The 24,874-nt window shown below is 35.9% G+C and overlaps 2 protein-coding genes across 6 annotated transcripts in view; one reads left to right on the plus strand and one right to left on the minus strand.

Moving 5' to 3' along the window:
• Positions 1-1,088: 1,088 nt before the first annotated feature.
• LOC131540094 (arrestin domain-containing protein 3-like) lies at positions 1,089-6,305 on the minus strand. The gene is made up of 7 exons (XM_058774550.1): positions 5,792-6,305; positions 5,663-5,698; positions 4,762-4,822; positions 4,179-4,326; positions 3,988-4,084; positions 2,877-3,133; positions 1,089-1,956 (listed from the first exon to the last, which is right to left on the minus strand). Exons 1-7 carry the CDS (start codon positions 6,039-6,041, stop codon positions 1,468-1,470), a joined length of 1,338 nt encoding a protein of 445 aa, XP_058630533.1. The 5' UTR covers positions 6,042-6,305; the 3' UTR covers positions 1,089-1,467.
• Positions 6,306-17,034: 10,729 nt separating this feature from the next.
• The window catches only part of ssbp2a (single stranded DNA binding protein 2a), a 38,696-nt gene continuing 30,856 nt past the window's right edge, over positions 17,035-24,874 (plus strand). For all 5 annotated transcript variants that reach the window (XM_058774831.1, XM_058774832.1, XM_058774828.1 and 2 more), the window contains exons 1-2: positions 17,035-17,234; positions 23,269-23,341. In XM_058774831.1, the coding sequence (XP_058630814.1) occupies positions 17,182-17,234; positions 23,269-23,341 (126 nt within the window). In that variant the 5' untranslated portion in view covers positions 17,035-17,181. The remainder of the gene's footprint in view (positions 17,235-23,268; positions 23,342-24,874) is intronic.

Below are 24,874 nucleotides of genomic sequence, written 5' to 3' on the forward strand. Positions count from 1 at the left end.
GTTCTGCATGTTATGAAAGACTCTCTTGCTCTGTATCTTTCTTTGCGTGCGTGTATGTGAGAGAAAGCGACGGCGAGTCATACGCCTTCACACCAGTCGCGTAGCTGCGGGTGGGCCACTTTCATCTGTGGCCCACCCATTGAGAAGTTTGTAATTTTTCAAATGGATGTAGTTTATTAAACGATACTAATAAACGTCTTATTTCACTGTAACTTTATTTATTAACAATATTAAACGCTTGTTTTCATGGTCAATTACAGGTCATTTTCCCTCTTCCTATAGGTGCATCATATGCTTGTCAAAATGATGATTCGTCAGTTTCTGTTAGTCCCACCCACAATGTTATGTTTACAACCGTTTACGACGTACGGATATAATAGTAAAATCTGCGCTTTGTGAAGTTAAATTTGAAAATAGCCGAGTGAAGCAAACATAAATCAGATCAGTTCTTTTAAAAAGAAAAAGTCTTAGCAGATCCGGACCATCTAAAACAAAACCTGTCATAATAATCTCTAAAGCTGTTTACACTGTGAAATTAATATCTTACTACTTACATTTCGTACATCTACATCTTCAGCGAGCGCGCGCGGTGACGAAACAGCGTGTTCCAGCGATGACTCATCTGAACGCCTCTGATTGGTCCTTGCATTCATAAGCACAACAGAATCATACGTGATTGGTTATAATGCGCAGTTTTTAAAAACGCGACCTGTCTCTGGCTCTGTGCCAGCCAGCGAACGCAGATTTGAATTTAGCAGCTGGTGATGTTTTTTCTTTTTTATATATAGTTTACAAACTGGCATTTCACCCCAAATTGTTTGCTATGATATGATTCCAAATTTAGGGGGGCCAAGCTTGTTGACAGGGGGGCATAATAAAACGATCTACCAACTGTTAGCAGTCAAAGGGCTTTGGGGGTAGAAGGGTTTTCTAAACTCCACTTTGACAGCATTTTGAAACTGTATTACATGTCAAATTAACCTAATTCTAAAATCTCTGGCAGTATATAAAACTGTCCTCAGCTGATTGGTTTGGGTCATGTCACAAACTAAACTTAGGGTATCGTTAAAAACTCATAGAGCCAGTGGAAAAATTAATACATTTATATTAAACGAAAATTACAACTATACATGTTTTACTTATTGTGTCAGTCACATTAAAAAAAGAATAAAACATGTATCAGTATTTAGTTTGAGTGCAGCCTAGAGTAAGTGTCCTCAATAAAGATATGAAAACATCACTGTGCATTATTTAATAGACTGTTTAACTATTGTTCTGACTTAAAATTGAATCCAATCTTCAACTGTGATAATGTTTCAGCATATTAAATTCAACATTACTTTGTAGTATTTATATAAATAAATAGGCTACATGTTAATATGAATCATTCTTGCAAATCTTTACATGAAACTGTTCAGACTATCTAATGACAAAAGAAGCGAAGAAGGTGATTTTAAAACCATTTTGTCAAGATTTTGCAGGGTGGTCTGGCAGCCGTGGATATAATTGATAGTCCTGATATGGAGGTGGAGCTGATGGGTCAGACTGATGATAATTTGGACCAAACTGACCAGGAGGTCCAGGGAGACCAGGTGCACCAAACTGACCAAGAGGAGGACCAGGGTAACCAGATGCTCCTAATCGAACATGAGGAGGACCAGGGTAACCAGGAGCTCCTAATCGAACATGAGGAGGACCAGGGTAACAAGGAGCTCCAAATTGTACATGAGGAGGACCAGGGTAACCAGGAGCTTCAAACTGACCAGGTGGTCCAACCACATTAAGTGATGGGGCTCGTGGAGCAATAAGAGGTGGGTTGGGGTACATATTGCTTTCTGGTGGTTGATTCCAGATTCCAAAGTCACTGTTTTTGGCACCTGACACAGGCTGAGGAGGAAGAATCACAACTGGGAATTTAATCTCAGGATCTGAGGCATACGGTACATCCAGGTAGACCTAGACACAATACAAACATATTGAAATACAGATGATTCAGTAAGAACTTTACTCAAAAATTGTAAAATGTCCAAATAATTATTTTTATGCATTTAAAATTTGTGCATTTTAATGTTTTTAGGTCAGCATAAACAATTTTCAGGCAAATAAAAAATAAATACATTAACTTTAAAAGTAGGGGATTGTCATGAATCCGGCTTATGAACTTCCATTCACTCACCACCAGAGGTCACTCGCTCACCACATTGACTCTGGCACTACATTGCTGTTGCACTTCACTAGACTACTATTCCCATCATCCATTGCACTGACGACACACACAGCTGATTGCACTGATCACAGGTTCACACCTGAGAACTATCGCACAATCACACACTCTATATTAACCATGGACTTCCGTTCACAGTTTGCCGAGTATTGTCCTGCGTTTATCACTCCCTGAGTGTTAGCTGCGATACATAACCTGTTTTTTGTTATCTAGTCTGTGTTTCCTGTATTTACTCCTGTCTCACCGTTCGGACTCTGTTTATGCCTGGCCTGAACTATTGCTATTGTACCTGGATTATCTCTCTGCCTTACCCTGTTGGATATTGTTTGCCGATCGTCGATCCACGCTTGTCCTAGGATTACTCTGTGTCTTGCTGATGCCATACCTGTTTGCCGTTGTTTGACCCTGCCTGTGTTATGACCACGTCCCTGTCTAATAAAAGCCTGCAAATGGATCCGCATGTCTCACGTCTCGTTGGCTCCGTTACAGGGATATAGCACTGATATAAAATATTTAGTAACAGAAACTCTGTTAGATATGATCAATCACAGCCCTCAAATTGCATGTTAAAATACACCTTTAAAATAAAAACAGACACACCAATATGTCAATCTGATTTATTTGCTCACTTGGTTTAGATGTTAAAACTCACCCTGAGTCTGTACTCAACCGTGAGGATCCTACAGTTGAGGATAGAGATGGTAAGGCTGGGTGGAATGGACAGCACTTTGGTGACAGTTTTCTTTGAGTTCGGCTCAATGGGTTTCCCTTCCTCTTTGAGCAGGTCATGTGTGTGAAGTTTCCTTTTTCCTCTTGCAAAAAAACTATGTTTTTCATACAAGCAGTATTTTGGTTTGATTGCACGGGAAGAACTGTTCTGAACTTCAACCAAAACTTTCAAGCCCTCCCCTGTAGCAAGACACAATGAAACAATTAGGTCAAAATTGCAGAATAAAATATCACTAGAAACTATGACTGTGTCTGCCTTTTGACAAAATAGACCTCTCAATTCAGAATTATGTTACATATGAAATGTGAAAATACACAACTGAAAATAAAGAAAATGATGTATTCCCAGAAGATGAAGATGAAGATGAAGAGGACCCCCCACCACCACCACCACCACCACCAACACCACCTCATTGGGTTTAAATGGGGGAGAGAACTTATGGTTGATTTCAAGCCTGAAATGTCTAACTTCTTTGTCAATTTGAAAAAAACACCTGCAAATTAAGAAAACAACTTCGTCAATTTGACAACACATGCACTGCGAATGCTCACAACACAACCAAATAAAGAAACACACTGCAAATAGAAAAAAAAACACTTGCAAATTAAGAAAAGAACTTCGTCAATTTGACAACACACGCGCTGCAAAAGTTCACAACACAATCAAATAAAGAAACACACTGCAAACAGAATACAAACACCAGCAAATCAAGAAAACATCTTCATCAATTTGACAGCAGGTGCTGCAAATGCTCACAACACAAACAATTAAAAAAACGCACTGCAAATGCTCACAACACAACCAAATAAAGAATTTTATTTGCAGTGCGTTTCTTTTTTGGTTGTGTTGTGAGCATTTGCAGTGCGTTTTTTTATTTGTGTTGTGAGCATTGCAGCACCTGCTGTCAAATTGATGAAGATGTTTTCTTGATTTGCTGGTGCTTTTTCTATTTGTATGTGTTTTCTGAAGTTGCAGCGCGTTGAGCTCTCTCGGCCAGCGTACAGCTGAGATGTTATAAGAAATATACTTTTACCAAGGTAGTATCCCATTTTGTCAGTGTTTATGTTCATGGAGATACTCCCAGAGGGGAAGAGTTTAATTCGTTTATCTTTGGTTCCGTACTGAGGCGCCTAAACATGGCAAAACAAGTATTACATAGGTGAGAGAATCTCAAAACACACAGATGAATGTATGGTAAAGACAAACATGGGATTTTAATCTCACCATTAGTTCAGGATTGGACACATCCGGTCTGGGGACATAGTGAAACTCTGTTTTGTCTTTCATAGAAATACGCATTGATCTTGATAGTTTTGTCTCCAAAGTGTAGACAACTTTTCCAACTGAACTTTTGAAGGTTGGTGGGAAGTGCCTATAAGTAAAAGAAATGCTTTATGTAAAACTGTACAGCAAGAAGTAAAGTCTCTGAAAAAAAGAAATACTGGTAAAAGTAGTTTGGCATGATGTTCTATTTTATTAACTATATTTTAATATTTTTGAAAAATATAATATATATTTAAATATTTAAATTAAATATGTGCAGTCAAGCCATTTTATTTTAATATATAATACTATTGTTTTAATATATTAGTAATGAATGTCAGTGTGACAATCAACATGCAAGAGGAAGAAAAATCCTTGATATTTAACCTTTCAATAAAGAAGTTGTGTTCATTTGCATGTATTCAGGACACAAAGAAAGTACTTTAGTTAGTACTTATAACTCTTGACATTTGTGCTTATTTTGTTTGAATGGTATACAAGTTTTGTTTTTTTTTAATTATGAAAATAAAATTATTTAACTTACTGTAGAGGCAACTGAAAGGTGAATGGGTAAACATGACGCCCTGGTGCCACAACTGATGAATCTAAGAAGTCAAAAATAAAATCAAAGATGAGATTTTTCAAGTTTATTTCACTGGCATACAATTGGCTTGACATTGGACTTTTTGATATTCACAAATTTAGGGACCATCTCTAAAGTTACATACCATATTGGTATACACTTTTCTAACTTCAATAACATTTGAGGAGAATGACTTACAGTCACAAAACAAACTGTAATCAGTGGTCTCAAACTCAATTCCTGGAGGGCCACAGCTCTGAAGAGATTAACTCCAACTCACACCTGCTTGGAAGTTCCAAGTGATCCTGAAGACCTTGATTAGCTGGATCAAGTGTGTTTGATTAGGGTTGCAGAGCTAAGGCCCTCCAGGAATTGAGTTTGAAAACACTGTGTAAAGTGTTCATGTAGGTGTCGACTATAATGCACACTTTTTACATTTTTGATATGAATTAAAATAAACTGTCAAATCCTATGTAAATATTGCTATTTTTCACTACCGAATGGGCTCAAACGCAAAATATGTCATAATTCAAAGCTCAATAGCATTTGAGGAGAATCACTTACAGTCATAATTAACACACTGTAAAGTGTTCATGTAGGTGTCGACTATAATTCACATCTTTTACATTTTTTATACTTATTAAAATAAACTAAATCATATGTCAAAAATATTTTTTTCACTACCGAACGGGCTCAAATGCAAAATGTGACATAATTTAAAGCTCAATAGCATTTTGAATGGCTTACAGTCACAAAACCAACTGTAAAGTGTTCATCTAGGTGTCAACTATAATGCACACCTTTTAGATACATTTCTCAAAGCTCTTTTTGCAATATTTATCTAATTCGCGTGCAGACTTACATGGCTGTCCTGATGGATCTTTCAGCATCTCGTTTCCTGCAAGATCACGTTACAACAAAATGCAGCTGATTAAATCGACCTGGTTTCATCTAACTTTAAAGCAAAACCTACAGCTGTAGTTTCTCCTACCATGTGTTTTGTCTTCTCGAACAAAAAATCTCTGTACGGAATAATACTTCTCCTCATCCGAGTAAACAACAGTGGGTTTACCATAATGCTCGGTCCAGCACACCTTTGCTTTCCCTTTAATTTTCACACTCAACGACTGCATTTGTGTGTCCTTCGCTACATCCAGAATGACTTGTCCCGATATGAAATCCCCGCTGGTGAAGGTATTGCTCTGATTGATAGGATTGTAAATTATAGAAATGAGGGGCATCTTGTCTTCTGGTGCCAATATCTGCTTCTGACGTCTGAACTGAACTCAAATTGTCGCTACACTCAGTCACGCGACTACATCAACAAAGTGTGTGGGCTTCCAGCTGTGGGCGGGACATACTGTATTTTGAAGCAGAGCCGTGGAGAGGCTCTGGTTTGAAGCTAATATTGGGCGTGGTTTATATTTACATTTGGCCCTGGTAAAAATGAGATCAGTCAGATCAAAAACCTTTATACAGTCTATGCAAAAACCAAGCCTGATCTAGGAGATGGGATTGTGTCGGGGAACAAATCTGGGGAAGGCTACAAAAAATTCTCATTCTCATTCTCTCATTTAAAAAAGTTCTGCTGCATAAAGGCCTCAAGAGCACAGAATTTGCACCCCCCCCCCCCCCCAAAAAAAACCTTTGTTTTTTTTATTGATTTGTCCACTAGATGGCAGCACGTTACATGTGAGCAAACTACTTGAACCCGTCTAATGATACCCAGTGGTGGACTGGCCATCTGGACATATATATGGGTCATTCTAGAATTGGGGGTACATTTCACGTCTTCGCGTTATTTTTCAAAAACAAAAATTTCACTGAATCAGTTTTGAGTTATAACACAATTTATATTAAGCTATCACCAAAAACAATGATTTTATGTATATTAAGGGACATTTTGTCTTGAAAATAATAACTGAAAGACTGCCACTACACCTATTATTGACTGTCTTCGCCTTCTGATTCATACATTCAGCTTGAATCATCATGAAATAATTAAGTCTAATTTTCATATTTTTGTGTTTACTCTTAAGTTACATAAACAATTGCATAAAATATCAAATTTTTGGAATATTTGTAATTTCATTAATTAAAAAAATACATTTTGTGTCTGTCCCTACGTTCCGGTCAACTCTGTTAAGTCAGTTATAAAAAGGCATACAAATCTTTAAAGCATTCATAGAAAAAACATCTGACTTGCACCAAGTGATGTCACTTCCTTTGGTAGGAATCTTTGGTAAGCATTGATGTATGTCTTCATTCTTTATTCCATTAATTTGTACAAAATGTTTAGGATACACCAATAGTAGATAAATTATTTGTCAAATCTGTTATTGTGATTTTGCAGTGAATCTCTCATTCACTTTTTAAAAACAATAATATGATGGAAATCGTTAAAATTCAGTTTTAGACATGCCATGTGGTATCTGGTTTGAGGGTTAGCATCTTGAGGTAAAGCACAAAATGGTGGAAAATGTCAACTCTGTTATTGTCAACTCTAGGTAGTTTTTTAAAAAGTTTAATGATAACAGAGTTGACAATGAGTAACAGAGTCAAATGTTACCAATCACATTTAAGTATTTTACATTATTATTATGTTTATTTTGGATTCTGGGTCATTTTACTGTAAATGATACATTTGTTTTACATCATTACAGGCTAAAGAAATTGAATTACAGGTAAATTAACCTCTCAGCAGCAGAAAGGCAAGGGCAACAGAGGGCACAGCAACATGCTGACCCTGTAAGGAAGGCAGAAAATAGACAGAGACAGATGACACAAAAGGAAAAAAGCACCACTACTCAAAATTAATGTTTTGCTCTAATGTTTATGAATACTAATGTAAACATATGGCTACAAAGTAAATCTAACATTCTTGCAAACTGCTATTCCTTGAATCAAGAGCTCTGTCTTTTATTATGTCTATAAACAACTTGCATAGTGCACATTTAAATACTAAATAAAGACATATGCACTGTAAAAAAAATTCCGTAGTTTTTACAAAATAATTTGTAAAAAAATACAGAAAAACTGTAAACACATTTACAGAACAAAACTGTAAAATGTACAGTATAAAACTGTAATTTACAAACAGGGAAATTTGAATGTAAACCACTAAATTCAACAACACACACTGCTATTAAAATCTGTTTTGTACCTTTAACATACTGACAACCACCATGACAATGCAGGTGGTAAAAGAGAAAGCCACATGAAGAATCAAAGCTCCATCACAGGTAGCTTCGCCACAAGCAGAAGTATACAGGTGCTGGTCATATAATTAGAATATCATCAAAAAGTTGATTTATTTCACTAATTCCATTCAAAAAGAGAAACTTGTATATTATATTCATTCATTACACACAGACTGATATATTTCAAATGTTTATTTATTTTAATTTTGATGATTAGAGCTTACAGCTCATGAAAGTCAAAAATCAGTATCTCAAAATATTAGAATATTTACATTTGAGTTTGAATAAATGACCATCCCTACAGTATAAATTCTGGGTATCTCTTGTTTTTTGAAACCACAATAATGGGGAAGACTGCTGACTTGGCAATGATCCAGAAGACGAACATTGACACCCTCCACAAAGAGGGTAAGTCACAGAAGGTCATTACTGAAAGGTGTGGCTGTTTACAGAGTGCTGTATCAAAGCATATTAAATGCAAAGTTGACTGGAAGGAAGAATTTGGGTAGGAAAAGGTGCACAAGCAACAGGGATGACCGCTACCTTGAGAATACAGTCAAGCAAAGATGAAATACGATTCAAACACTTGTGAGAGCTTCACAAGGAGAGAACTGAAGCTGGAGTCAGTGCATCAAGAGTCACCACGCTCAGACATCTTCAGGAAAAGGGCTACCAAGCCACTTCTGAACCAGATACAACGTCAGAAGCATCTTACCTGGGCTGTGGAGAAAAAGAACTGGACTGTTGCTCAGTGGTCCAAAGTCCTCTTTTCAGATGAAAGTAAATTTTACATTTCATTTGGAAATCAAGGTCCCAGAGTCTGAAGGAAGAGTGGAGAGGCACAGAATCCATGTTGCTTGAAGTCCAGTGTGAAGTTTCCACAGTCTGTGATGATTTGGGTTGCCATGTCATCTGCTGGTGTTGGTCCACTGTGTTTTCTGAAGTCCACAGTCAACGCAGCCATCTACCAGGAAATTTTATGCTTCCTTCTGTTGACAAGCTTTATGGAGATGCTGATTTCATTTTCCAGCAGGACTTGGCACCTGCCCACATTGCCAAAGGTACCAAAAGCTGGTTCAATGACTATAGTGTTACTGTGCTTGATCGGCCAGCAAACTCGCCTGACCTGAACCCCATAGAGAATCTATGGGGTATTGTCAAGAGGAAGATGAGAGACACCAGACCCAACAATGCAGATGAACTGAAGGCCACTATCAGAGCAACCTGGGCTCTCATAACACCTGAGCAGTGCCACAGACTGATCGACTCCATGCCATGCCGCATTGCTGCAGTAATTCAGGCAAAAGGAGCCCCAACTAAGTATTGAGTGCTGTACATTCTCATACTTTTCATTTTCATACTTTTCAGTTGGCCAAGATTTCTTAAGTAATATTCTAATATTTTGAGATACTGATTTTTGACTTTCATGAGCTGTAAGCTCTAATCATCAAAATTAAAAGAAATAAACATTTGAAATATATCAGTCTGTGTGTAATGAATGAATATAATATACAAGTTTCACTTTTTGAATGGAATTAGTGAAATAAATCAACTTTTTGATGATATTCTAATTATATGACCAGCACCTGTATACTAATATATAGAAGGTGCACAGAGTCATTCATGTAAACACAAAACACCATCATGGTAACACACATTATACTTAAATAATGCAATAAACTTTCATTAAACAAAAGAAGAATGTAACATAAAGCCCAAATGTACATAACTGATAACAAAAACTATTTAAAATCATGATTATATAAACAAAATACTTTCAAATGTGGAGTGTCACACAGGAAATTCTGGGAATATCAGTTTACAGTTTTTGACTGTAAATTATACATTGATTTGTTATTTTTACTTCTAAAAACTACAATTAACAGCATTTTACTGTAAAATTACATGAAATGACTGGTTAGATCTTTTACAGTTTTCCCCTGTATATAGTACAGGAACTCACTGTTAACAATTAACAGTTTTTTTTTTCAGTAGCGTTTTTACAAAATTTCTACAGTTAAAATTACACTTATTTTTTACAGTGTGGGCAGAAATTGCCAATAACTGATTTGCATGCCCAGGGTGAGGGAGCAGCTATGTCATTTTATTTTCCAGATCTTTGGACACATTAAGTTAATTTTCAATTACATGAAAGATCTGTAATTCACATGTATTTTATCAAATTAAATAGTTGTTACATTTAAAATGGTTTCAGTTTCAGAATCTGGCAAAAAATGTTGCTGTTTTTGGTCTTTTAACTACAGGTGGTCAACTCTGTTTTGTGATGTCAACTCTGTTACCATCAATGTCAACTCTGTTTGTTTAAAGTTTTACTTTAAAAATGATAATTATATGTGTTTTATTGTTAACAAATTGCTCAGAAGCTAATTAGCCTAAATAGTACTACTACTACATGAAATTTTAAAGAATTTCATTAATTTTTAAAGCTATGATTAGAGAAAATACACACCATGTTGGCAACTTTTCAATTAAACGGGTTGGTATTTTTACTCTAAAACAAAAAGTCTATATATTTTTTGGTTTAAAAATATCCTATTTTTTTGTTTTCTTTCTCAGCTTGAAATGTACCCGCAATTCTAGAATGACCCATATATATATATATATATATATATATATATATATATATATATAGGCTACACAGCAGCCTTCATCGGCATAGAGGAATGCATGAGTCAAAAAGTCTAATTAATTTAGCATAAATTTAGCAACTTTTCAGACTACCCCAGCAACATTTTCTTCCAAAAGCACCTAGCAACAAATTTAGCAATTTTTAGCAACTTTTGATAATTGACTCAAGCAACGAAAAGGCACACATTTTCCATCTAAATTACACAAAAAGAGTGAAGTGAAGTATGGTGTGGCCAAGTATGGTGACCCATACTCAGAATTTGTGCTCTGCATTTAACCCATACAAGTGCACACACACAGTAGTGAACACACACACTGAACACACACACAACCAGAGCAGTGGGCAGCCAATGCTGCGGCACCCGGGGAGCAGTTGGGGGTTCGGTGCCCTGCTCAAGGGTCTCACCTCAGTCGTGGTATTGAAGGTGGAGAGAGCACTGGTTATTCACTCCGCCCACCGACAATTCCTGCCGGACCTGAGACTCGAACCCACAACCTTTGGGTTACAAGTTTGACTCTAACCATTAGGCCACGACTTGCCCCCATCATGGAAACCAAAGATGCCTAGAAGTACACACATCACGTGAATTAAGTTAGCTGCTATTTGCAATTGTTCAATTTAATAATAATTGAATAATTGTTCATTTATGATACGCCTTGTTAGTAGCTTGTACCTGTGATTGTTGATCAGTTAGTACACTATAAGAAAAATATCTAGAAAAATGGAAAAGGCACTAGTAATTTTCCAAGACATTATCCATTATCCATTGTAACCCTGTAACCCGAAAACAGTCAATACAGAAAATTCCTTACAGAGTAGATTGTGCCCTATTTTTACAGACTTGTTTTAGAGTGTAGCATACTAACTACTAATACACTGTTTATAATTGTTCAGAATTTGTAGTTTTACTAGTTTACAAGCTATTGAAAACAAAAACTTAAATTTTAATCATTCAAAAATGTGTAAGTGTTCAATAATTCAATGCTGTGTTTAAAATACATGTATTTATGTTTTAATATTATATTATGCATTTATATTATTCTACAAACATATCTAAATTAATATATACATATAAAATATATTTTTTGCTCAGATTTAATGTACAGTAGTGACACAATTTTACGTGGTGATTATTACATAATGACGTCATCGCGCAATGACATCACAAAGTCATTTGTAACAAATTTCCCCTGAAAATGAGTTGGCAACACTGGCATTTTCCAGTTTAGCAATTTTGTTGCTAAATTTAGCAACTTTTCAGACTACCCTAGCAACATTTTCTTCCAAAAGCACCTAGCAACAAATTTAGCAATTTTTAAAATTTATTTGCCAACTTTTAGCAACTATTGATAAATGACTTGATAAATTTGAAAAAAAGCCACACATTTTCCATCAAAATTACACAAAAAGAGGAAACCAAAAATGCGGAAGAATTTTGCGTTGTAATGCAATGATGTCATCGCGAAATGACATCACAACAACATTTAGCAACTTTTAGCAACAAATCGACCTTCCTTTAGCAACTTATCTGAAAATTAGTTGGCAACACTGGGTGAGCTGCGCGGCATTTGAATGCGAGCTGAGGTAAGATGCAAGCAGCTAAACATGACGCAACAATATTTACCAACTGTTTACGATAAGAAAAATGTTAAACGACAGACATTCATTTTACAAACTTCACGAATGAATTAATGCCATACGTTATTCGATAAGAAGCGAATAAGATAAGAGTGAATATTTGTACATCTCTATCCAGGCTAAGGCTTTCTTCTGTACTTGCACATGTTTATGAAAATGTAAAACAATAATAATAATAATAAATAAATAAATATAAGGGTCAATATCACTATAAAATGCCTTTGAGACTTCACAATTAAAAAAACAAAACAAAACAAAAAAATTATATTTTCTATTAAACTTCATATTTGTTGTATTAAGGAGACTGTAGGCTGTTAGAATTGCATATTGGTCAAGCTCCAGCACTTTTTATAAAATAACTGCAAGCAGATAACTTTCGAGTAAACCACAAAATATGTCCACCCTGTCATGGACAAATTCAAAGTAGAGTAGGGGCCTATATACATTTTCATTACATAGTGATTATAAAATGTATATTCTCAGAAAGATATTTTATCCCTTTCTCAACAATACATTTTACTTAGTGGGAAAAGTCTTTTGAAAAATTTAAATTACTTCAACATATTTGTATTCCCATAAAATATGCAAAAGTTGCACTTTCTTTTCTAAATAAAATCAAACAACAAAGATATCTAGTCAAACTTTCAATGAATACTAACTGGCCCTCATTTCTTTATAAAGAAATCACACAAAAGGTTTTGCTAGCTTGTTTAAATAATTTATTAATTTTCATAAAAGATGAAGATGACAGGGTGGACCTTGGCATGACAGGGTGGACAAATGCATTAATGGATGAAAAGAATATCAGATAAACAACAGGAACAACAAGAAACCCTTAAGTAATATAAAGAATGATTTCAGAAATATATATTCTACACTGCAATTGTAAATTATAAATTGATTCAAAAGGGCATTTTTACATTTATAAGGCCATTTTTTTTTCTCATCTTATTAGATGTATGTATCATATTTTGTCAAATTCTTACATTTGGATCAGTTATTTAAATCAGAATAGTAAGACACTATTGGCGCTTTTCCACTGCATGGTACGGCACGGTACGGTTCATTACGGCTCACTTTTGGGGGGTTTTCCACTGGGAACAGTACCTGGTACTTTTTTTAGTACCACCTCGGCCGAGGTTCCAAGCGAACCGTAACGTTACCAAAACGTGACGTGTAAACTCTGCTGATCACTGATTGGCCGGAGAAAATTGCTATGTCTTGAATTTTAGGCACATTCTAACTGCATTCTAATAGGCTACATCACAGTGAGTAGTTGCCTTCCATCATGTTCATCACCAAGCAACTGCATGCAGTGTAGGATAGCATACAGTTCTGGGCTGGGGTGCATTAAATGCATTTATCAATTCAACCTTTTTTCCCCCCATAATTAATCACACCAATTTAACATGTTAAATCAATAGCCCTTGTTAAAACATTATCAGAATTTGGCAAAAACTATGCACATGTCACAAATGCTTAATATTATTATGAAAATAGAACAATCTGACTTGTTTTATTAACAACTGGCTGAGGGCAATAAGAATATTTTTAAATTATTTAAATATTGTGTTATTTAACCACTTTTTACACTCACTGAAGTTAGCTGAGCTGTGTGAGGAACATGCCAAAATCACATACATCCAATCAAAGAAAATGGTATAAAATAAGAAAAATACATTTCAAGAGACTGTAGTTGTAGTTATATGTGTGCAAATGTTTGGTCATTTATCATATAATTTCAGAATTGCATTATATTGTATTACAGTGGGGCAAAAAAGTATTTAGTCAGCCACCAATTGTGCAAGTTCTCCCACTTAAAAAGATGAGAGAGGCCTGTAATTGTCATCATAGGTATACCTCAACTATGAGAGACAAAATGAGAAAAAAAAAAAAATCCAGAAAATCACATTGTAGGATTTTTAAAGAATTAATTGGTAAATTCCTCTGTAAAATAAGTATTTGGTCACCTACAAACAAGCAAGATTTCTGGCTCTCACAGACCTGTAACTTCTTCTTTAAGAGGCTCCTCTGTCCTCCACTCGTTACCTGTATTAATGGCATCTGTTTGAACCCGTTATCAGTATAAAAGACACCTGTCCACAACCTCAAACAGTCCAACTCCAAACTCCACCATGGCCAAGATCAAAGAGCTGTCAAAGGACACCAGAAACAAAATTGTAGACCTGCACCAGGCTGGGAAGACTTTATCTGCAATAGGTAAGCAGCTTGGTGTGAAGAAATCAACTGTGGGAGCAATTATTAGAAAATGGAAGACATACAAGACCACTGATAATCTCCCTCGATCTCACCCCGTGGGGTCAAAATGATCACAAGAACTGTGAGCAAAAATCCCAGAACCACACAGGGGGACCTAGTGAATGACCTGCAGAGAGCTGGGACCAAAGTAACAAAGGCCTCAAATCCTGCAGTGCCAGACGTGTCCCCCTGCTTAAGCCAGTACATGTCCGGGCCCGTCTGAAGTTTGCTAGAGAGCATTTGGATGATCCAGAAGAGGATTGGGAGAATGTCATATGGTCAGATGAAACCAAAATAGAACTTTTTGGTAAAAACTCAACTTGTCGTGTTTGGAGGAGAAAGAATGCTGAGTTGCATCCAAAGAACACCATACCTACTGTGAAGCATGGGGGTGGAAACATCATGCTTTGGGGCTGTTTTTCTGCAAAGGGACCAGGATGACTGATCCGTAAACGAAAGAATGAATGGGGCCATGTATCGTGAGATTTTGAGTGAAAACCTCCTTCCATCAGCAAGGGCATTGAAGATGAAACGTGGCTGGGTCTTTCAGCATGACAATGATCCCAAACACACCGCCCGGGCAGCGAAGGAGTGGCTTCGTGAAGAAGCATTTCAAGGTCCTGGAGTGGCCTAGCCAGTCTCCAGATCTCAACCCCATCGAAAATCTTTGGAGGAGTTGAAAGTCCGTGTTGCCCAGCGACAGCCCCAAAACATTACTGCTCTAGAGGAGATCTGCATGGAGGAATGGGCCAAAATACCAGCAACAGTGTGTGAAGACTTACAGAAAACGTTTGACCTCTGTCATTGCCAACAAAGGGTATATAACAAAGTATTGAGATGAAATTTTGTTATTGACCAAATACTTATTTTCCACCATAATTTGCAAATAAATTCTTTAAAAATCCTACAATGTGATTTTCTGGATTTTTTTTTTTTTCTCATTTTGTTTCTCATAGTTGAGGTATACCTATGATGAAAATTACAGGCCTCTCTCATCTTTTTAAGTGGGAGAACTTGCACAATTGGTGGCTGACTAAATACTTTTTTGCCCCACTGTATGTTCATGATAACCGAATGATTCTGATGAGGACACCAAAGGCACTTTATAGTGATTTTGACCGGCAAAATATTATTCTCAAACTTACTCTGTCTACAACATTGTAAATCTGAAGACTTTTGCTTGCAAGTGCCGTGATTAGGAAAGTGATTTATATTTTAATAAAAATATGCTATTTAGTTCACATGCATTACACACCACGATCAGTGTGTGTATTTATCCATTTATTTTTTGAAAAGAAGGCGGAATTTAGCATATTATATAGCATGTTATATTTTTATGTTAAGTGGTGTTAAAAATGCTTTGTGCATATTGATGAGCATGGTAGGTTGGTGTGGTGTGTTGCGGATCGGGTGTAGTGGGCCACACCAGAAAGTCCAGGGCCACTTTTTAGGCCCAGTCCGCCCCTGATGATACACTGAAAAAAAAAATGTTAAGGTAAGTGGTCGCAAACAATTTATTTGAGCTACATTTAATTAAAAAAATGTTGAAAGTTAGTAAACTAAATTTGTTTATTTAAATGTAGCTAAAATAAATTGATTGCAACACAATTTAGTAAATTCAATGAATAATTTTTTCAGTGTACCATTATTTACAATTAAATAATAATTAAATTTAGTATCATAAATAAAGGGACACCTTTTCAAAATTGTTGTCACATCTTTTAATCAATAAATGAAACTTTTAAACAGGTTTTGGAATGTGTCTTTGTGACAAGTCCCAATAAAAAAATTAAAACTTGCCCTGACCTGACATTTCTAGTGAATGTATTGACTCTAAAACTTATGACAAACGAAATTCTAATTTTATAAATATATATATATTTTTTACAATAGTAACTGTTATCATATCGTAATAAAGAGTCAAAAGAGTTTTACTTTTACAGGAAAAATTTATGACAGTAAATGTTAGTGTATTTATGTTCCAGCTCAGCAGGCTATACAACTGTGAGCAAACATGCTACATGCAGTTTATATTGCTATTTTTCCATAAGAGCTGGAATGTGTCTGGCTTCCGGTCTCATCCACTTCCAGCTATTTTATACTGTACAAAACAGCTCGTTTTGCTGCTTGATATTGCAAATTGGTGTGGCTTACCATATTATTTTAATGTATTATCTTAATTATGAATGCACCGGTTTGTAGTGCAAACATTTTTCCTGTTTACTGCACTTTGTTAAGACAAAATGCTCAAGTGAAGGTCTCTGAATCTAGGCTAGAAGGAATTAAAAGACATTTGAATGTTTGTGAGGGTAAAATGTCGTTATTAATATTGAAATAAATCTTTATGCGTAGTACTTTCTTCGTCAGACTTTAATCTGGGTCAGAAGAATTCGAATTCACCGGATTACGGGGGCGTGGCTGCAGTCAGAGCGAAAGGTGTTGAGTGGGCGTGGCCATTCAGGTTTCTTTGCTCAGACATCTAGAGAGAGAGAGAGAGAGAGAGAAGAGAGAGCGCGCCTGTTCACTGCGGTCCATCCAACGGTGAGGAGCTGATTGAGTCGCTATGGTGACGAGATTGTTTCGACAGAGGCTGTGATGGGTTGACAGGTGCGTGACAGTCGCGTCTGTGCAAGCATGTACGCCAAAGGCAAGAACAGCGTGCCATCGGATAGTCAAGCCCGAGAAAAGTAAGTTATATTGATCAGGAGGTGGAGAAGGAATTCTCGCGATCACATCTGCAGTCGCACACACACATTTAGACAGAGGAGACATATAAGACAGCAGCTGGCGCATGTGCTACTTACTGTATGCTTCGCCTCTCAAGTTGCGTGCTTTCTGCATTATGAGAAATATTATTAGATCACTTACTGAATCGTGTGGTCATGTAGCAGTCTGTATGATTATCAAGAATAATTTAGTTTCCATCATCGTTCTTGAGCAGTCAAGGGAAGAATCAATTTTTTTTTTTTTTTTTAACAGCACGTAATTAACTAACTTGAATAGTTTGCTTCCTTGTCCCTTATTTGTAACTCGGTGTTAATGCATTTTACATTTGAGTGACATTTCCAGCTGTCTGTCTGAATGGCTGTTGGCTGTTTTTCCTTGTCTTAGACATTTTGACTGATCGTTAAACAAAACAAGCTTGGTTGTGTTATGTTGTTCTGTGCCAGACGGTGTTTAAGCATTAATCATAAGGATGCTCAAATCATTTCACAGTAATAGGGCGGATGACAAATAGTATGGACAACTTTATTTTCAACATCATGTTTATATGCTTAAATGTATTAATTTCCACATGATTTTTTTTAGTGCTTTGGCAATTTATTTTATTTTCAACACCTGTTTTAAGGTTTTCTATTTTTTATTTTATTTTTTATTTTTTTGCTGTCCACTTTGAAAGATTTAGCTACTGTTGTTGTTATTGTTTTTTTTTTTTAATTAAAAGGTTTACACATAAAGAATTAAACATCACTTTTGAGAAATATCGTTAAAATCGTTAAAAAAAAAAGTTCATTCACATGAGATGAAGACATTATATACCTATTCTAGAAACATCTGTTTTATTCTACATGGACATGGACCAACAAGTAGTCCTTGCTGAAACCATATTACTAAACAAAATTCATAGTCAAAGATAAAACTGAAGGTGCTAGATAATGTGCTGAGGGTCGTTGTATTGTATTTGAATGTTGTCAGTCCTTTTGCAAATCAGTAACATCTTAAATTGCATTTAAATTGCATAGTGCTGTTGGCCGTTTATATGTTGTGTCAGTTTAGACTTGTGTCTGGTAAACTTTAATTTTAAGTCTGTTTTCTTTAAATTTGAACAGAGTAGAAGTTGAATAATATAACTGGATTTAAAAAAAGTGATCTTATAAGCACCCTCTTAACTTAGAAGTTGCTCTTGTGTTGTAAAGATCACCAAACATTGATAAGCTCACCCTGTAGTCCAATTTGTAGGCCGATCTCAGTTTGAAGAGTCACATTTCTTCATGATTGTCAGGAAGGTGATTAAAAGTGTCCTAGCAATAAGTTATTATTAATAACTCGCTGTGTGCTTTTGGGTTTCACTACATATGCATACATATGGGACCCAAACGAACATTTGCCAAATGCCAGAAGTGAGTAAAATTTGGCTTTTTTTGAGTAAATAAGATGCCAGCTGGCATGTAACCTTATTAGGAACCGTAACATAATACATGGTTTAAATCTGACCCTCGCTCATGTAAGTGATCTGAGCTATTCAAATCAAAGACATGCAAACCATCTACTAAAGAAAACATCTGTCACAACATGTCTTCTAACAGCTTTTAGCTCAGTGGAAAATGTATTATAGGATGTTTATCTAGAATGCCTGAAGTTTCTTTTCTTCTCTAGAACTCCATGTGGGAACACATAAGAGGAATATTCCTCACTTGGAGATATCAAAACAAAATGATGAAACAAAATCACCATGGTGGTTTTTGTGACAGTTTCCAAAAATATCAAATAAATAATTCAGCTGTCATTAATATAATGATTTTATTTATTTATTTATTTTTACATTTGTGCATTTGGCACAAGCTTTTATCCAAAGTGAATTACATAGCATTCAAACATTTTGTTAGTTCGTGCATTCCCTGGGAGTCAAACCCATGACCTTGGCATTGCTATCATCATGTTCTATACTGCTTGAGCACCAGAAGAAAAAAATAAACATTTGTACATTTTCATAGCTGTTAAGACATATTCATGAAATTATCATATATATTCTTGGTGAATGGTGATTTTCAAATATATGTTATCTTTGTATTTTCTAATGTGGTGAAAAGTATTGATTCTATGTTCTGCAGTTGTATTCAGTATGTAAGAGAATGCCTGGTGTTGTCGTTCCTGCTGCTGGAACAGTTTTCCTGCAGAGTGGTTGGCCTCTGATATTTTTCTCCGTCATTGATATGCAAGCAGCATCACACCGGCCCTACTGCAAGGTTAAGCAAGCGTGACGGCATGGCTTAGAAACCGGCTAGGAGTCTTTCTCTCTGTCTTTAGCCTGTGTGTTATACAGCCTTCTTTTTCCACATATCACACACACACACAGTCTGCACGTTCCTTTAGTTTTCCCATGTGACCTGTTTGAAATCCAACAAAGTTAAGTGGTTTCTCCATTATTGTCACTTTGGTCTGTTTCCTCTGTAGTTGTAAACTAGACTAAGAGCTTCTGGTAAGCATGTATGTTATAAGTTATTTTCCAGAGCTGCACATTTTCTCCCTGCTTTCATCTGCAAGATAAGCTGGCATTTCCTGTTGTCGTGGAGAAAGGCATTGTTTCTTGAGGTGTTGTGCAGCATGCTTTGGACTAAACCCTGAACTCCTGGTTTTCATTCTGTGTGGTGAAATGCCTGCTCAAGTCAAACACTATTTCTTGACATCTTCGAGAACATTAAACACAGGCAACTGCTTTGTTTTTATAAAATTCATTTTAACTTCAGTTTTATTTACACTTTATGATAAATAAGAAAGCAAACCACTTCCATATTAACTAGCAGAGCAGAAGAATTTGGGCCCAGTAGGCTGAGGAATGTAGCATTGTCCTGTCCACACAGGATATTAGTTTCATTCCTTACCTAGATGGCCTTTTCCCCTCTAAAATACTTTTGTTGTTCTTTCATAGCTTTTGCACACAATTTTAACTAAAAAAAAAAAACAAATCTGCCATGACCACAGTTTGCTTAGAAATAAATCTACTATAAATTTGCACACAACCATTAAAATGTCTGGGATCAGTAAGATTTAAAAAAGGAGAAAGATCTAGAGAAATTACATTTTAACTACGTTTTTCAGCATGGATGCATTAAATTGATCAAAAGTGACAGTAAAGACCTTTAGATTGTTACAAAGAACAACTGTTTCAAATAAATGCTGTTGAACTTTCTATTTGTCAAAGAATCCTGAATAAAATGTGTCACTGTTTTCACAAAATTAGCACGACTCTTTTCAACATTAATAATAATAACAAAAAATATTACTTCAGGAAGAAATCGACATATTAGAATGATTTCTGAAGGATCATGTGACACACATAAAAGATCATAACCACCATAAATGTATACATTTTCAAAGGATTAGATAAAGATATCAGCTATACTGATGTTAGGCTCATGCACACAGTTTTGTTAAATAAAAGCAACTTTTGTAATCTGTCAGCTATTTTACAAATCATGGTTACAATCATATTTTTTTCTGTTGTCCTCATGTCACTCTCCTTCCTCCTTTTCAGCTCTCATCATTAATCATTGATGAGTTCCTGCTTTTCTACCTTTCCTCTTCTACCAATCTCTATATTTGTCTTTCTGTGTTCATCCTCTGTTCTCTTTCACTGCACCTAATGTGTCAAACACATACCCATAGCCATATTTGTTCCAAATATACAAATACACACAGACAGAATCACCCTCAAACTCCCCGCTCTCTAATGTCTCTTGGGAAATGAGTCTGTTTGTATCTAGCGAGTGTAAGGCAGCCAATGAGTATGTTATCAGTTCATCTGTAGAACAGGGAAGAGCGCTGTGTTGATGGGATGAGGGCGCTGCATGAGGTTAACAACACACTCTGAGACTATGTGCTCTTCTGTTCTGTCATTATTATCTCTTTATATCATTTCTCATATCGGTTGTATATCCAGTAACTTGAGCTGTAGTGAACAATTATGAGATCATTTTATTATTACTTGATTTACCTGTTCATTTTGTTGCACAAAATAAATGCATATGTAGCTGTCAGAGTTATTTATTCAGGATTATGTATGTGTGTTAATTTCATGTTTTGATCAATGGCCCATAAATAGCTACTGAAAATTTACGTAATTGGTTATTTGTATTTTTTATTTCATTTTTTTATTGTATTGTGTGTATATATATATATATATATATATATATATATATATTACAACTAAATTACAACTTGCTTGTTGGTTGTTGTAATTTTTATTGCTATATTTCTTTAATTGATGATGTTTGCTAAAGCAGGCATCATTATTACTGCCCATACTGAAAGTAAACTTCATCATGTAACTCGACTACAGTCATGAATAATAGCTCAAATTGTGTGGCTTGTTGAGGAGTGCTATCACTTTTTATATAGGGACTTATGCCTGACTAAGTAATTTTCATCTCTGGCAAATGATAGAATTCTATAGACTTTGGAGGAGAAGGCCTTTTTGGCTAAGCAACTACTTAGCAACTAGAAATCCATATAACAACCGGTAACAATACCCTGGCAATCATCCACAACACCCTATAGAAGGAACATGTAAAAACTGAGTTAAACCTAAAACTGGTGAAGTATGCCTGTGCACAGTATCTTTTAATCTTAGACTCTTGAAACCTGGCTTCTTTTCTGTTCTAGTTGGAAGAGTTTGGATTTTGCTCAAAAGAGAGCACAGCTGGAAAGTTCCTGGTCTCTCCATTTCTTTTCTATTCTTTGTCATTAGAATATGAAAGTTTGCTGACAATCTCAGGAGAATTGATTCTCAGGAGTTCAGGACCCCCTGTCATTCCTCCAACCTCCAGATCTCCCTCAATCTCACTTGTGTTTGATCTTGGTTTGCCAATGTTCCTAAACTCTTGTCATTATTCCACTTCAGCATTTTCTTCTCTTGTACAAACACTGTCTTCTACATTGTGGTGAATGTTCTTCATTTTTTTTTTTTTTTGTGAGTGTATATGCATTCTCTGAACATTTGGAGGTTGTTTAGTGCAGGTTTGTGTCTGCAGAAACAAGCAGGAGAGTGAATATTTTGTCTGCATTTGACTGTGTCTGAAATTATAAATTTAATAGGATGCTGCTGGACTGTGCTGACTCAGACTCACTTACACATTCATAGAGGATACTCGATAGATTAAAAAAATCATGAGCTTCATTTGAAGGAATTTTACTAGTATAAAAAAAATAAAACATCGTGGCAAATATATGGAACTACTGAAAATATCCGTGTCGGACTGTGAACTGCAAGTGAAATGGTGAACTGAAAGAGTAATGGAAACTGAACTCTCAGTGAACCTGATGTTTGCCCAAAGTTTGTCTTGTTTATTTATCTCCAAATTGGGACTCATTTTGATATGCTGTACACACTCATTTTGCCTTATTAAATTCACATATTAGTTCCTTAACCATATGAGAGGATACACAGCCAAGCCATAAAGACATGGGTACAATTAAAGGGATGGTGCATTCAAAAATGAAGATATTTTCTCTCGTGTTAGGATATTCACATTTTTTTTCTGAATGTTGACCAGAGGCTAAAAAAACACACCATAAAGTTCAATGATTCCTATGACTATATTATTCTAAAGCCATATGATTAAAACAGAAAGGAACAGATTAAAATTCAAGTCATTATTCATTGAAAATCTTTTTCTCTCTCAAATCTCATTTGTGCAATATTGAAAATGCACATATAGTATAGTATTGAACATTTTCAGAATTAAACTTCAGGCTTTTGGTCTTAAGTCTTTAGTCTTTTTAGTCTTGGCCTTGTATTCCATGGATATTTTTATTAGTGCTTTTTGCAGTTTGTTTCTCATGAACCATTTTAGGAAGCTGAACAATTGAATTTTATGTAGCCACCGGAAACAAACCTAAGACTAGCATTAGTATGGAAAGAAATATTTATTCATATATATGAATGAAGTGACACTAAAAAGAAAGTTGCCTTAAAGTCCTCTTAACTTTCTGTCTCTGCAGATTAGCTCTGTATGTGTACGAATATTTGCTACATGTGGGAGCTCAGAAATCAGCACAGACCTTCCTGTCAGAGGTAAGTGAACTACCTTTTTGCACAGATCTCTGCGACTGTCACTAAAATGCTTCTAAACACGAATCTATTTAAGACACTGTAGTTTTAGGAGATACTGTTTACATGTAGGCCAGTAAACGGCTCCAATGAAACCCACACTGTTCTCTGATCCCAGCTTAATTGAATTACACAGGATACAAAACCACGCTGGCACCAGAAACTGGGCAAACTGTTTCTGTTTAATGGCATGGTCTCATGGAGATGCAGCGGGGGTCTGTAAGCTTATTTACTCATAGAACAAAGTGTTCACTTGCTCTGCTCTGTAAATGAATGTGGTTTATATTCAATATGAAGTTTTAGTTAGAATAGCTGGTTGTGAAAGGCTTTAGATGACCCAATACACAGAGTGGACAATTTGAGACCTGTTTGCACTGCAGCCACAATTCATCAGACAGCAAGCAATGTTTTAACTTTCTTCTGAAGGGTCTGTTTTAGAGACACTCAATGTTAATGACTTGACATTCTCTCAAGCTGCGTTTGGGGAAGAGATGTTTATATCTGTGTCCACGACAGCTCGCTTGCTGCAGGCATGATCACTGACAAGATACAACTGAACAGTAAAAGTAAATGCAGATGCAGATGAGTGCTGCAGCTCTTGAGTCAAGTAAATATTTGTGAATTACAGAGGAGTAAGATCAGATAAATAGTGGAACAGAACAAAGAGAGAAGAGGAAAGACAGAGAAAGAGACTGGCACAATCACAGAAGTAAAAACACAAAGGCTGGTCCAACACTCAGACGTGAACATCAACAAGCCAGACACTGCTGTCGTGACTCAGACTGGCCTCTGTGACTAAGCCAGCCGCCCAGTCCATTGTGGCCGGTTTCCTTTGCGACTCCTGTCTTTTGCCACCCTGCTCATGTAACCAGTTCACGCTGGACTTGGACCCAAAAATAGCCATAGCTCTCGCGGCAATGTATTGAGATAATGTTGGGCACACCCGTGTTGTTTATGGCGGCTGTCGTCAGCGCTTTAATGTCAGTAAACCCATCTCACATGGTCAGTGACTGAAACTGATGATCTCATCGAGACGGATGGTGTTTTCTGTTCCTGTTTAGTCTTTTGAAAAAGAGTTAAGGATGAGAAAGGAGAAGGGTTTGCAGAAGCTTTAGTGATAACTGACCTTTGCTAAGCACAGCCTTTTACTGACCAATCTTACCTTAGCAACTGTCCATATTCACAGTATTATCAGAGAAGCATTTGCTCTATTTCTATATCATTGGATTTCCTGTGTGTTTTGATAGTATTTTTCAGAAATTATCCAATAAATTGTTGCTAATAAGCCTATTTTTAAGGCAAGACACTACAGACAAATCCATTGTCTTTTTCTCTTTTTCATTGTCTTCTTGTAGACTGGTGGAAAGAAAATATCCAAAATATGCTTTTAAGTGTTCATTTTATTATAAAAACGCTTTAGTTATTTGTGTCTGTAGATTTGATTTAAGATGCATATCTGTATATATACAGTATATTAATTCTGAAGGTTTTTACAGA

This window comes from Onychostoma macrolepis, chromosome 05 (assembly GCF_012432095.1).
Source record: "Onychostoma macrolepis isolate SWU-2019 chromosome 05, ASM1243209v1, whole genome shotgun sequence".
Taxonomy (NCBI): domain Eukaryota; kingdom Metazoa; phylum Chordata; class Actinopteri; order Cypriniformes; family Cyprinidae; genus Onychostoma; species Onychostoma macrolepis.